Source organism: Teleopsis dalmanni, chromosome 2 (assembly GCF_002237135.1).
Source record: "Teleopsis dalmanni isolate 2A chromosome 2, ASM223713v2, whole genome shotgun sequence".
Classification (NCBI taxonomy): domain Eukaryota; kingdom Metazoa; phylum Arthropoda; class Insecta; order Diptera; family Diopsidae; genus Teleopsis; species Teleopsis dalmanni.
Window position 1 is genome coordinate 86932487 of NC_051847.1, and position 14055 is coordinate 86946541.

The following is a 14055-nucleotide window of genomic DNA, read 5'->3' on the forward strand; positions in this document are numbered from 1 at the left end:
AGTTAAAATAAATTTCTTTTGGAATAAGTTACTCAAAATTAAAAAAAAAAAAATAGTTTCTGAAACTAAAAATGTAGAAACATAAGAAGAACTACTACTTAAAATAGAAGAAAGTCTCTGGAGAAGAACTTTCTTTTATTAAAATACTTAAAATGTCGTATTAATCGACGGTTTTAAATAATATAGTACATTCTATTACTTAATGATAAGTCGCGCAACTACTGATCAATCTATATGAAAATCTATATTACAACAATATTAGGTACATGGATATATAAACGAGTGATTGGAATAAGATCACTCAAGAACTTTTAATGATATGATAATTGCTCCATGGTAAGTTCTTGAACTTTTAGAAATTTTACCATTAATTAATTTACTGCGTTATTTATTTCTCTTTTCAGTTAAATAGCATTGGACGCTATTGGAGCTAATGGTAAGTACGCCTCTTCCTAATATTCTTCCACCAATTCATCCATATTTTATAGTTCAAAATTTGTGTTTTAAAACTTTTTTTGAAAAAAAATTTTTTTTTAAAAATAATTTTTTTTTAAAAATAATTTTTTTTTTTGACAATTGCTTCTAGGATTATAAAATATAATCTTATTTTTATTACCCTGATGTGACATTGTTTGGATAACTGATTCTCAAAGTCTTTGAATTATATATCGTTATATGATTTTTAAAAAAGGCTTTGAAATGATTACTTTAACATCAATCGGTATCTCCCTCTAATTCATACGTACTTGGTGAAAACTTCACTTTGGACTCTTACTACAATTTCTGCGGGTGATTCAATAATAGGTAGTATATGATGATAATATAATAATGATGTGATAATCTGTATGCCTTCATAATTAGATGACCGAAATCGTGCAGAAGTAAAATTGCAGTTTATGCTGAAGGAACTTTGGAAATGGACTTAATCAGGAGTACATGGAACTCTGTTCAATTATGTCTCCTGATGAAAGATTCCTGCTTGTAGAAACACAATTATTAACTTAAAAGTATATTTCATTGTATTTCTAGTTAAAATTTATTTAATTAAATATTTCCATAGATGTTCGTTGAACATCTTCTAGATGAACTAGAAGCGGAGTACTTTCACTGCTTGTAGAAGCAGTAGAATTTCAATTTCCACAACCATTCCAAGTGACCTTATGCTAAACTTTGTACAACTCCAAAGTTGAAGAACCAAGTAAAATTCTCTATAATTAAACCTTGAAGTTTGTTTTATGAAAATGGACGAACCTTTACCATTCAAATTTCTTGTGATTTAATTTAAGCTTTGGAACATTGTGTTTGCATGAACTCAATTCTAAATTTTTGTGAATATATTTTGCAGAAATAAAATTTTTAGTAAATATACATAGTTTTTGTAGTTTTCATTTATTAAGGATTTAATTTGTTATTGAAATAAATAGAAATGTTGGCTTTACTTTTGCTGAAACATCCAAGATCTGCACATATAATGTAATTATATTCTTAACTGCAAAAATACGAGTATCTAAAACATTCGAAGTACATGAAAATGTATAAATAAACTGAAATATTATTATTACATAGTTATTGTATGAAATGAGAAATATTAAATAATTCAGTCTACCGAACTTCATTTTGTCGAAGAAGATGATGGTCAGGATGCTCAAATGACCAAGCAACTCTAGATACCCTAAAGATGGGGGATACTCAAATAAAGGTGCATGAGATTGCTATTGTGTTAAAAATTTCAATTTTACTGTAAGTGAGAGATGATAGAATAATCGAGAGATAATATTTCTTATCAGCTAAAAAAGGTTATAAGTAATCAGTGATCCATTTAAATCAGCTAAACCAGTCATATTTTATACGGTGATATATTCACCTCTATCATATTCTCCAAAATTGGGTCAAATCATCAATAAGGTTTTATTTTCAAATTTTAAAAAATTATTTTTAAACAATAAACATCAATCGAGTATAATCTCTGTAATTAATTAATATTTTGTAGGTCTAAAATATTCTATTTTTCAAAAGACAAGAAATTCTAATAATGCATCGAATGTATTAAAGTCAAAGTTGACTATTATGTCATTTTTCACTAATTTACAAGTCCAACGTTATAGTAACATATAGAATATATACGAGTCGCTATGCTAAATACCCTTGAAATACGTCATATGGTAAATTCTATAGCAAAACCGAACACCACAAAATTTAATTTCTGAAAAGAAATGTAGTCTAACAATGCCTAATATGATCCTTCAAAACAACGTCATTAATAGCAATAGTACAGCCCACTATCGATCCAACACATAGTAAGATCTAATATATAAATGAATAAGTGTTGGAAATCTCCACAATCTATAGAGCTTATTTAAAGAAAAAAATTACAACCTATGACCTTGAGGGAGAAATATCAATAACAGCATGAAATAGACAATTGTGATTTAACTGCCTGCATAACATGTTTTCATGGTTATGATCAGATAGATAGTTAATCTAATGTGCCTTCATTGTATGACTATTTGCATAGCATGATACTAAGAAATATAATAAATATTTTCAATCTAGTTAGTGATTAGATGTCAATATAAATAGTTAAGTTAAATCAGAATACAATGTATTTCAGTTAAAATAAATTTTGTTTGGAATAAGTTACTCAAAATTATAAAAAAAAATTTTGTTTCTGAAACTAAAAATGTAAAACGAAATGAATAGTATAAACTAGAAGAGTTTCTGAAGAAGAACTTTCCTTTATTAGAACTCTTAAAATCTACTATTCAACGATGTAAAGTATGCCAATTTAAAATATTAATTATACTACTCAAATATTAATCGCGCAACTACTCATAAGTTCAAGGATATGTAAAATGAATATTAGTAGGGTATTATGTACAGGAAGACGTGGATGAGTGATTGAAATAGGATCACTCAAGAACTTTTAGTGATAAGATAATTGGTCCATGGTAAGTTCTTTAATATTTTAATCTTTCTTCAAGGCTTGCAATTATTTTATAAGTCAAGATATATGTAAGTATCATCATTATCAATTTTTATACTTTTTTTTTTTAATTTTGATGAATTTTATTTTTATTTAAAACTATATTGACATTGAAATTTTGTTCAAGGATATGGAGAAATTTGTTGAAGAAAATTATTTTTAATTAACCTGACTTGACAAAACTTGATGTATCAATTTTTATGGTCTTTATGATCTTAGAGACCAATTGGACGTTCCAGAATATGTATAGGAGTTACCTTCTTAGTATCAAGTGATGTTTCTTGGTGAATACCTGTAGATGAAGATGTGTCATTACATTCCAAAAACTTCATAGGTATTTTAGTAATTTTACGTTTAAAGTTTATTTTTGTAAGAATGTTAGTAGTATTATCTTTATAGCATTTCCATAACCAAGACGATACATGAGAAACCTATTCCAATTTATAACGGGAAAGGGTGGTTGGAATGTATTTAAAATGGATCCATTTATTGATAATTGAGTGAAATTTATAATTACTGTGACTGTTGGAACTTGAAAGTAATGCTATTTGAATATTTAACACTTGTTAGATCTTTAAATTTAAAAAAATTTTTATCTAAAGGATTTTATAATTTAGAAGATACATGAGACACCTATTCCAATTTATAACGGGAAAAGGTGGTTGGAATGTATTTAAAATGGATCCATTTATTTATAACTGTGTGAAATTTATAAGTACTGTGGCTGTTGGAACTGTTGAATGTAAGGCTATTAGAATATTTAATACTTGTTAGATATTTAAATTTAAACAAATTTTTATCTAAAGGATTTTATAATTTAGAAGATACATGCGACACCTATTCCAATTTATAACGGGAAAAGGTGGTTGGAATGTATTTAAAATGGATCCATTTATTGATAACTGTGTGAAATAGATAAGTGCTGTGGTTGTTGGAACTTGAACGTAATGCTATTTAAATATTTAATACTTCGTAGATCTTTAAATGTAAACAAATTTTTATCTAAAGGATTTTATAATTTAGAAGATACATGAGACACCTATTCCAATTTATAGGTGTCCCGCAACTACCGGATTTAAGATCCAAGTACAAATCTCTGTATTTAAACATTGAGATATTTTTTCTGAGAAGGTAAATACTCCTATTATCAAATTTCTAGTAGTAAATGTTTGGCCATTAAATCTAGCATGCAAATATTTAATGTTGCCAAAATTACTGTACTATATACTATATTTCTGATAAATAAAATTTAAAGAAAATGTTATACGATGCATTTTTATTAATAAACAAATAAAAAAAATTGGAATCATGTGAAATCTCTCCTATATTACTTGTTCAATCTTTCTACTTGATTAAATAAGTATTTTATATATATTTCATTACAGTTATATGTGATTCTGAAATTTATAACATAAGTATAAGTAATTCAAAACTTAATCGATTGGTTTAGGTTTTGAAATATCCTTAGCCATAATCCCTAGTGCATATGCTTTCTAAGAAATTTGCAAAGAAATAAACTTATTGGCCTGTATAAAGCTAAGATAAGATCATTACTTGGTTTAGGAATCATTATAATCAAGGATATTTTCCACTCACTTAGGTGGTATCCTAATTTAATTATAGCATTAAAAAACCTGGAGTTAAAATATATGATGAATTAGGTGTCGTCATATTGTTGTCATATGCAGAGAAGAAGTTCATTGGCCGAAATTTTCAAGACAATGAGTTGTGGGGTTCGATAGAAGAGTAACGTGATAGTAAGATAATATAAAAAGATGCTTAAATACGAAAAAATAATCCAATTAAAAATTTTTTATAAAAATATACAGATAATTGAGATTTTTAGGGAGAATGATCTAAAATTTAAAAAAAAAAGATAAATCAAAAACATATTAGGTATGAAATTAAAGTATATAGGTATACTTAACAAAAATTAGAATATGATTAATTAAGGTTTTGCTTATGTTCGAATAATCTACTTAGGCCTATTAGTGCATTATGTTACCATTTAAAGATAACCCAGCGGTTTGCAATCACTTTCAACTTTAAGCAAAGCTTAAAATACTTTTTAGTGGGAGGTACTGAAAAATTGAAAGAGAAATTAAATGTTCTAGCAAACCTACCATAAGTCTGATATATCATCTCAATAAGATTTTTGGATTTTTTCTTAACATAAACCATCTTGCATCTTGCAAACAGATGCCTACGTAACGTGGGGTCTTCCAATCTTTTTTTTTATTAAAAAGTTCGGCATAGAAAAAATTTAATTAAAATTTACGTGATGTAGACGATATGCCCAGATTTTTAAGATATAATGAGTGATTACCTTAAATATCTCGTCTGGCTTGCAGTTGACGCAAATGTCCTTATAAACGGGAATCCAGAGATGAGAAATGTTAAACTGCACCTCTTTTAAATAAGTGAAGGAATCAAGAATGCCTAACACCTAGAGAGAAATGAAAACACCAGACAACTGAAAACATTTTATTATCGTGTAATCAAGCTAGTATCGGGAAGTTGACAAAAAGTCTTGGGTCACAATTCATAATTTAATGAAATATTTTTTTTTATAAAAAAATCGTCTTATAATTTCATTAGAATAAATGAAATTATTTTCCGGATAAACTTACCCACATAAATATACTTCTAAAAATTGTTTCTGAGGAGTTAATGCATACCTATAGTATTCCTAATTTTGTTTTTCTTAATTTCTGGGTTTTTGTTAAATTACTTCCCATTCTTTATCCTTTAAAACGATGCACGTAATGAACTTGAAAAAAGAAGAAACATCTGCTACAGCACAAATAATGGGAAAGGATGGATGGATTGCTTTCAATTTTAAATGCATTGGAGTTGAAAATTGAATTTGCACTTCATTTCTCGCTTATCTATTGAAAATGTTTCTGCAGCCACACCGGAACAGCGCATGTGTTCTAATCACTGGTTAGTTGAATGGCTTAGCTTCCTACTTTACCATTCAAGATTTTCCAATCACTTTAACATAAAACGCTAAACCATGACGACGTTCGCCAACAAGCTTTCAACGATGAATGCAATTGAAAGTGACTTTGAAAACTTTTTCAGTTACTGTACCAAGCAAGGATTTTCTACAACACAAATGCTTGATATATGTCAACCTCTATTCCAACAACAACGAAAAGTGAAGACAAAGCGGTTCCTATATCTCACAACACTTGTCTTAATTGTTTATTGCTTTTATAATTGGTGCGACTCTTGCGCCTGGTTTTTAAGTGCCATTGGACGTTTGCTACTTATTCAATTGCTACCATATTGGAACTGGACTCCACTCTACAATGGCAAATGTTTGATTGAACGTCCATTTCAAGAAACAACAACTAAATCATTACCACGTTTAGGACGACATGAAACCGACGTTGATAATTGTGCGCTCTGTGAAATGCTGGGTAAGTCTTCCTGATTTAATCAATTACTTTGATTTCATTCTGATGTCTTTATAGATAGTATACCAACGACCTCGAATACTACATTTTCGTATTTGGAAGCAAAATATCTAGAACGTGGCTTACCAGTAATAATAACAGATTCTCATGATGAACAAACACTTGATTGGTTGCTTGAAAAAATTCAAAATAATCCTCAAGATTTTTTATCGAGCGATCCTTGCGATATAGGCACAAACCTAATGCTGAAGAAATTCTTCAACCTTGACGTGGCAATACAAAAAATTAAATCTAATAATTCCATGACTAAGTGGTTCTTGCAATTCCGTAACTGTAAGTTTAATGCTGTAAAAGCATCTCGTATGTTTGTTACGCGTCCTTACTACTATCCATTGCATCTCGAACCATTTTACTCTAGTTGGATACTCATTTCACAGGACTATACTAGTGCAAATCGTGAAATATATTTACAAGGTTTGATATTTGTGCAACAATTAAGTGGATTCTTCGAATTCCATCTACGACCTAAACAACCATGTAGCGTCAGTTGTCCAACTATTGATATACGTTTAAGTGCTGGCGAATGTTTAGTTTTCTCCACAGATTTGTGGGTATTCAGCTATGAAATGTTGGAAAGTAAGAATAACAGCATTTCAGTCGCAACGATTTTGGAGATCGATTGGCATTTATAAATAAAAGTATAAAAATTTGAAAAGAAAGATATGTACTAGAGATAATGTAGTAGTAACAAAAAAATAAAAATTAATAATATAAACAAAATTTTTATATGAAGAACATAGTGATCAATAATCACTAATAATAGTTCTCTAAAGGTTATAAAATAAATCCTCTAAAGGTTATAAATAGCAAAGTCCATGCCAAATGGTAAATATATATAATTATATCTTAGACCTTAATCTCTAAGTGTTCATTTCATTGTAAATCAATTTTATTGATATTTTTTTGTATTATTTTAGATAACAAAATATCAATAATGAATATATTCTTCTATATCTATATCTGCTTCTTATCTAAGACATTTTTGTTTCTAGTGTATCAAATTTTAAAAGATCCATTTAAAAAAAAACGAAAGCTTTTCTAACTTATAAACTATCCATACACTTGTTACGAACAATGTGTTACTAATTCTTAGTCTTTATTCGCATGACAATCCGGAAAGCAATAGTACTTTGTCAACCACTTCTTTCTATCTTTCTCTATCTGCTGCCCTTTATCTTTAATTTTATACTCTCAGTGCTTTTAAATCAGTAAATACTGAATTCATATTATTTTGTGGCAGTCTATATCGCTTTTTTCAATGGACACTCTCAATTAAATAGGATTTACTGTTCTATTGACAGGAATACTTACAACATGTTTTAACCACTATATGCGCTGAGGTTTGACATATTTTAAAATGTTTCAGCTGATTAGTATCTTCTATGGTATTATTTTTTCTATTATTTTCTTCTATTATTCAGATTTCACAATTATTATACTAAAAGTGCCCGGCAATAAAAAGTAAAATGTACTGACATTTGCAAAGTTTCGTACTCTATACCGAAATAGAATACGTTAAGATTCAAGCTCCAGATTGCTAAGCTGAACACATACTATAAGTCTCCAACCCCTTCTCATCTTTTATATTTTCTCAGTTATATATATATAGTACATTTGGACTCTATTCTCTTATAATGCAGTCAGAATGTACCTCCTGGAACGTACGGTCTTACTAGCCTAATGACAGATTACAACAACAAAATTATTTTTCTCTGTAAATTAAAGAAAAATATCAAATTATTAGATAAGTGTCTGAAAACTCATCTGAATCTTTTTCGCCTCTATCCCTCTAAATAAAAATTTAAATATTTAGATTATTACGAATATTAATCGTTTCAAATCGTTTAAAGCTAACGCTTCTCTTGATGTAAAATTCTTTGGTTAGAAACTTAAAAGAAAGAAATCCTGACAAAAATATATCGCTTCAAATACAGTTGTGGTCCATATTAACGACCGATATATATTTTTGTCTCTCATTATATCAAGTTTTTATTTAAAAATTTATATTGAATACATTTAATTCCAATTATTTATTTTTATAAAATAAATATTACACTAAATGTGTTAATTATTAAATTTAGAAAGAAATACCGAATTACGTATTCATTGAAACCTGAATGAATACGTATATCTAGGCTTAAGATATACCTATTGAGTTATTATTAAGAAACTCTACAATATGCGTTTGTTTTATTAGCTGGTTTCAGTGTGATATATTTTTTAAATAGGTATTTGTATAAGGCCCGCCTCTATATTAATATCAGATAATGAAATTGGAGTCTTATCGTGGTTAGTGTTGGCTTCTTGAAGTAAACTATGATCCGCGTTCTTCAAACACTTGAAATGTGTACTAAAGTATACAAAATAATTACAAACATAATGCTGTTAAATGTTTTTGTTCTGGAGAATATTAATGCTTTGTACCTTTGTAAAAATGAAATTAACAATATCTACACTCTCCTTCATTGTAGGCATTTCTTTCAGTTTCAAAAACTATATATTATACAATATTATTAGATTTAAATGGTAATCACTTATTATAAAGACAACTTGATTTTGCAAAGCGTTCGTTATTTAGAATCATTAATGGAGTTGAGAAAAAAGTATATTATATCGAGCATTCGTTATTTCGTCACTCGTAACACTACTGCATTATTTTGTACTATTGTTCATTTGGATTGAGAATTTTACTTTGTAATGATTTCCAGACTATTCATTTTATAATTTATAAAATTATTAATTTAAAAAATAAATTTTAAATAAATTAAATTAAAATTTTATAACTAAATGTTTTATAAGCTTATAAAACTAAAAGTAATCAAAAGATACAATATTGAATATTTAACATTTTCCTACATTTAATAATTTATTTAAATTCTTATTTCTACATATATATATATATAGTATACATTGTGTTTATATAGTTATAGCAGAGAGATAAATTCATAGATATACAAAATCTCACAAATTCAAAACATGGTGATAAATTATCCAGCTGCAAAGAGCAGACTAACCAATATCTCAAATACAACGAACCTTCTTCTATAGTCGATTTTTATTCATATTCCATATTATGTTATTTATAATAATATTATTTTAGTTGCTGTTAGCTTGCATATTTTTATTTTTTTACATTTTTGGTGCTGTCAACTGGCACATTTTTATTTTATTCTTAATTTTTTTAGTGCTCGTAATTGGAACTTTGTCTCATTTTTATGTAAATATATATGTTTCAACTAAATTGATATGAATTCAAATAAATATGACACCTCATACATTGTATGACATTTTCAATTTCATAAATATTCAAATTTCTTTAAAAATATTAGGTATAACAACAACAACAACAACAATATTTCTTTTTATATCGTAAATAGAAAAGTTTTTGTTACACTTTCATTCATGTTTAAGCTAAACGACCTGCTCTAGGCAGTTGGCACTTATTTTTGGTTAGTTTGTGGTGTACAAGATTTAGTATCTCCATGAATTTATATTTCTGATAATAGGATAACGATATTTAGACTTTCTTCATCTTAGTTTCTACAAGTTTCTGAAGAGTAGAGGTTAAATTATTTATAGCTTCGATTTTGATTCGTTCAATCTTTTCCTGTTGTAGCAAAGCCATTTTATTGAATTGCATCATTTCCCGATGCATATCGGATTGTTGTTTGAGCTTCCGCTCAAAATAATCCATCCACCAACCGCTATTCGTGTCTTGTTCAAATTTAGAATTATTCATGAAATCAAAATTATTTCCATTGGGGAAGCCATTTAAAGGCTGCATATGCAAATCATTAGAATTATCATTTTCACTTTTATATTCCATTTTAGGTTGTTTTAGCTCTGACATGGTTGTGCTATCTTCATCAAATTCATCATTTGACTTAGTATCGATTTGTACATGTGGATGTAAAATGGATTCGTGTGGACTATACATTCCTTGTATATTATTTGTTATCTGTATACGTGGTGGCTTTTGATCTGTAGTGCTTTGGTAACTTTGATTTAACGGCGTTGGTGTGCCGGACTGCTTTATTTGTGGTGAATTACTGTCAATCTGTGATTGCGAATTTAACTGAAAACTGGCATCACAATCAGCTTTTTTACCTTGTAAGTACTTAAACATATCCTCGAAAAATTCCCAATGCACAAAACCACAAGCATATTTTTTACTGAGATTTTTGTTATATGTAATTAGGATATTATGCCACTTTTTTTGTACTTTTGCAGCGCTGTAGCGATAGCCAAGTCTCTGTAATTGTCGAGTGCAACTCAACCAAAGTGCGGTACGTTTTTGTCTGCCCTCAGTGAAACGATCTTCCATAGGACCACGTATATGAATTAGAGCACGTGTTGCATCATTTGTCCAAGCTCGCTCATATGGACCACGACTGTTGCTGAATACATGAGGGTTTTCAGGTTCGTCCAACAAGCAATCATCGTCAAAGTCCTCTAGATCATCATCACTGATTTGATAAAAAGCTATAAATTACAAAAAAAAAAATACTTTGATTAGCTAGGACATTTTAAAACCTTATTATTAAATTATTTAATATTATTGTTGAAAATCGGATTTAACATTAACTAAGTAATTCGTTTGAATTTCTTTTAATTCAAATTTCATATTAAAAGAAAATAAATTGTATGTCACACATATCCACATACATGTATTCTTTTTTATTTATGCAGAATATTATATTTTAAAGATATAAGAATTAATTAATATTTCATTATAATTGATAAATTAATGCAAAACTGTTTTTCTCAACTGTTATACATTTTTCTACAGTGTATGCATTAAATGGTAGACTGGCAGCACTTTTCTTGTCCTCCTTTTTGTGTTTCATTTTCTAAACAAAAATTTAAAACTACAGTTGAACTTCCATGGAATTATTTTTTTTGCCTGCGCACTGAAGCTGTACCTAACTTCTCCTATGTTTCAGCTCTTTTAGAAAACTGTTTTAATATATCTAGCAAGTATAACAGTACTGTTTTTTGTACACAAAATTAAAAATTCATGGCAAACAACAAACACTTTTTGGCATAGCATCACCATAAATTTGAAGCAGATTCACTGTTTATTATATAGACACTTTATTAAAAATTTATTTCAATCTTTTTATTTCTAAAAAAATGTACTTAAAAGTAAATAAATAAATCGTGCTTACTTTCACTTTCGTTAATAGGAATTAATCCGGCATTAGCAATAGCACTTGCCATCATTAAACAACAAACAAATTTCTTCACTTTTTTATGCTTTATCAATAAAATTAAAAAATTTTTATATTGAACTATCGCTGTACTACCGTCGTCCTTAGATCTGTGTCAATTCAATAGTTTTCTGTCACTACACTAAAATGCAAGCAGCTGAATAAAATCTTTCTAGCAGCAAATGAAATAATTAATAAGAGAGCATCACTAACTCTCCTAGATCTGAGTTTTGACAAAAGTAGTGTGAAATTCTACACCAACACATGTGTTTGTGTGCTTGTGTGCAATGCAGGCTAATCTCATTTTTAACCCTCTTCTTTTTACAGCCCTAGAACATCCCTTATTTTCTTTCATTCCATTGCTAGTTTTCTATGCTGTGCACAGAATTATAAATCTGGACCAAAGCAAAAGGGAGGAATGTTGAATAAAAACATTTCTAGCGAAAGGTGAATTCAAAATGTTTATGTTTTATAGAAACGACACGATTTTGTGTTCTGTTTGACATTTAAGGCAGAAGGAAGAATTTTTACGCAGACAAAAACTGCTATTATGCGCACTAAAATTTTTAAATTTATATACAATGGATTTGTCTTTTAATTAAAATAAATATAAGAAATTACCATAAATGCAACAGAAAAATTTTATAAAAAATTTGTAAAGGAACAAATTTCCAAAGTTAAATTATTAATAAAAATTACATATTAAAAGAGATGCAATAATATTTGAATGATTTATATACACATAAATATTTTCAGTTATTTAAAAAAAAATTACTATTAAAATAATAAATTTTGAAGATTATCTAAAAAAAAATTGCAACAAGTTTTGAAATTATTGAAACTGAAAAACAAAAATTACAATTACAAAAAATGTTAAGGCTTCTGTCAATTCGACAGAAAATCTACCTGCATTTGCTTCCACATTACAACTGCTCTTGACTACTCTGCTTCACTACAGATTCATATGTATATATCTCTGAAATGTTTTTAAAACTTATTTTATTTAACATAAACATCAATTTAACACTACCCAAAAATAATGAATATATGAATACTCACTAGATTTGCTACACATATGTATATAACTTTCTTCAGAAATTCAGAGAATATATATTTTTTATTATTTAGAATCTTAAAGACTAATAATATTACATTACAAATTATTTTATATAAACACACTATATTGAAATATATAATAAAATGTAAATTATTTTAATGAGCTTCTTAAAAAGTAGCCAGGGCTTATTTATCAGATATCACGGCGAATAAGTTGAATTAATCAAGGTAATCTTTAGGAAAGCAGGATGGCAGGTCTATCATTCCGTTTTAGTCTAGAGAATTTGTCATATTAGCCAGCCGATTCACATAATTTTAAAGATTTGAAAAATTGAGAATAGAGTTTTTATATATTATTTAGTTACAAAATGAAAAAAATATTAAAGAAAAACCGTAAAAAAGTTAAAATTAAATTTTAAGTAAAACTTGTATTTTATTTTATATTCATTTTTATTTATATATTTTGGGATAAGAATAAAACAGGAGTAGTGAAAATAGCGATTTTATGCGTGGTGTAGAGCGACTTCCTACACGAGATGATCCTGTCTAGCTGAACATAGTGGATCTAGACCAGAGAAGGTCCAGAAATAATCCTGGTGGACGAGACCAGCACTCTATCCATCTGTAGTTAAATATTTGCTCGAAGAACAATTGCCTCGAATAAAAATAATAGCACTAATGACGGCCTAACAAAGAATAATGACCCGGTCGATCGCCGAAGAGATGGCATGAATGCTGGACGTCTGGCTCTACAGTTATAAATATATCCAATTAAATTGTTGTAGCAAAACAAGATTTTAGAAGAAGAAAAAGACATATATTTTGTTCAAATACTTCAAATTGAACATAAATTGTGCATACTACACAGTAATAAAAAGGTTCTGATATGTGAATTTCAAAACAGCTGATTTTGTTTGTGCTGTTGTATATTAAAGAATTAAATGAAAAAAATGTTTCAATTTAAGTAAAATTTGTTTATTTTATATAATTATTTATTTCTACCAATTATTTTTTAAATATTATATTATAAAATACTAAATTTAAATTTTGTGCAGCACTACACAATAATAAATAAATGTTTTACCGGAAACATAGAATCATTAAACTTGAAGCCTCGTTACCTTAGTAACGTTGTAATTTAACACAACCAAGTAAAATTTATGTTGATGTGTAAATCAACTGTTTTGGCTTGAATTTATATTTTTGTATTGTTTATTTGCGAGCCACTGGTGTTGTCACTAGACTTTACACAAAGCTGTTCTATGAAAATCTGTGTAAAAAGCGTTATTTGGCATTTTATTTGTATTACGTTCTTAGTTTGTAC

General features: G+C 28.1%; 3 protein-coding genes across 4 annotated transcripts in view; 2 read left to right on the plus strand and 1 right to left on the minus strand.

The window, feature by feature from the left end:
• LOC119683666 overlaps positions 1 to 14055 on the plus strand; it is a 323964-nt gene that overhangs the window by 92927 nt on the left and 216982 nt on the right. The gene's annotated exons all lie outside the window — the stretch shown is intronic.
• LOC119683667 lies at positions 5905 to 7132 on the plus strand. The gene is made up of 2 exons (XM_038097472.1): positions 5905 to 6408; positions 6463 to 7132. The coding sequence occupies exons 1-2, from the start codon at positions 6000 to 6002 to the stop codon at positions 7095 to 7097; spliced, it is 1044 nt and encodes a 347-aa protein (XP_037953400.1). The 5' UTR covers positions 5905 to 5999; the 3' UTR covers positions 7098 to 7132.
• LOC119683669 lies at positions 9798 to 11909 on the minus strand. The gene is made up of 2 exons (XM_038097474.1): positions 11634 to 11909; positions 9798 to 10947 (listed from the first exon to the last, which is right to left on the minus strand). The coding sequence occupies exons 1-2, from the start codon at positions 11686 to 11688 to the stop codon at positions 9983 to 9985; spliced, it is 1020 nt and encodes a 339-aa protein (XP_037953402.1). The 5' UTR covers positions 11689 to 11909; the 3' UTR covers positions 9798 to 9982.

Excerpts from the sequence above, each read along its gene's own strand:
- LOC119683667 (XM_038097472.1), top strand. The coding sequence starts at position 6,000 with ATGACGACGTTCGCCAACAAGCTTTCAACGATGAATGCAATTGAAAGT. Across the intron at positions 6,409-6,462 it reads TGCGCTCTGTGAAATGCTGG|ATAGTATACCAACGACCTCG; the intron begins GTAAGTCTTCCT and ends ATGTCTTTATAG.
- LOC119683669 (XM_038097474.1), bottom strand. The coding sequence starts at position 11,688 with ATGATGGCAAGTGCTATTGCTAATGCCGGATTAATTCCTATTAACGAA. Across the intron at positions 10,948-11,633 it reads TCCTATTAACGAAAGTGAAA|CTTTTTATCAAATCAGTGAT; the intron begins GTAAGCACGATT and ends TGTAATTTATAG.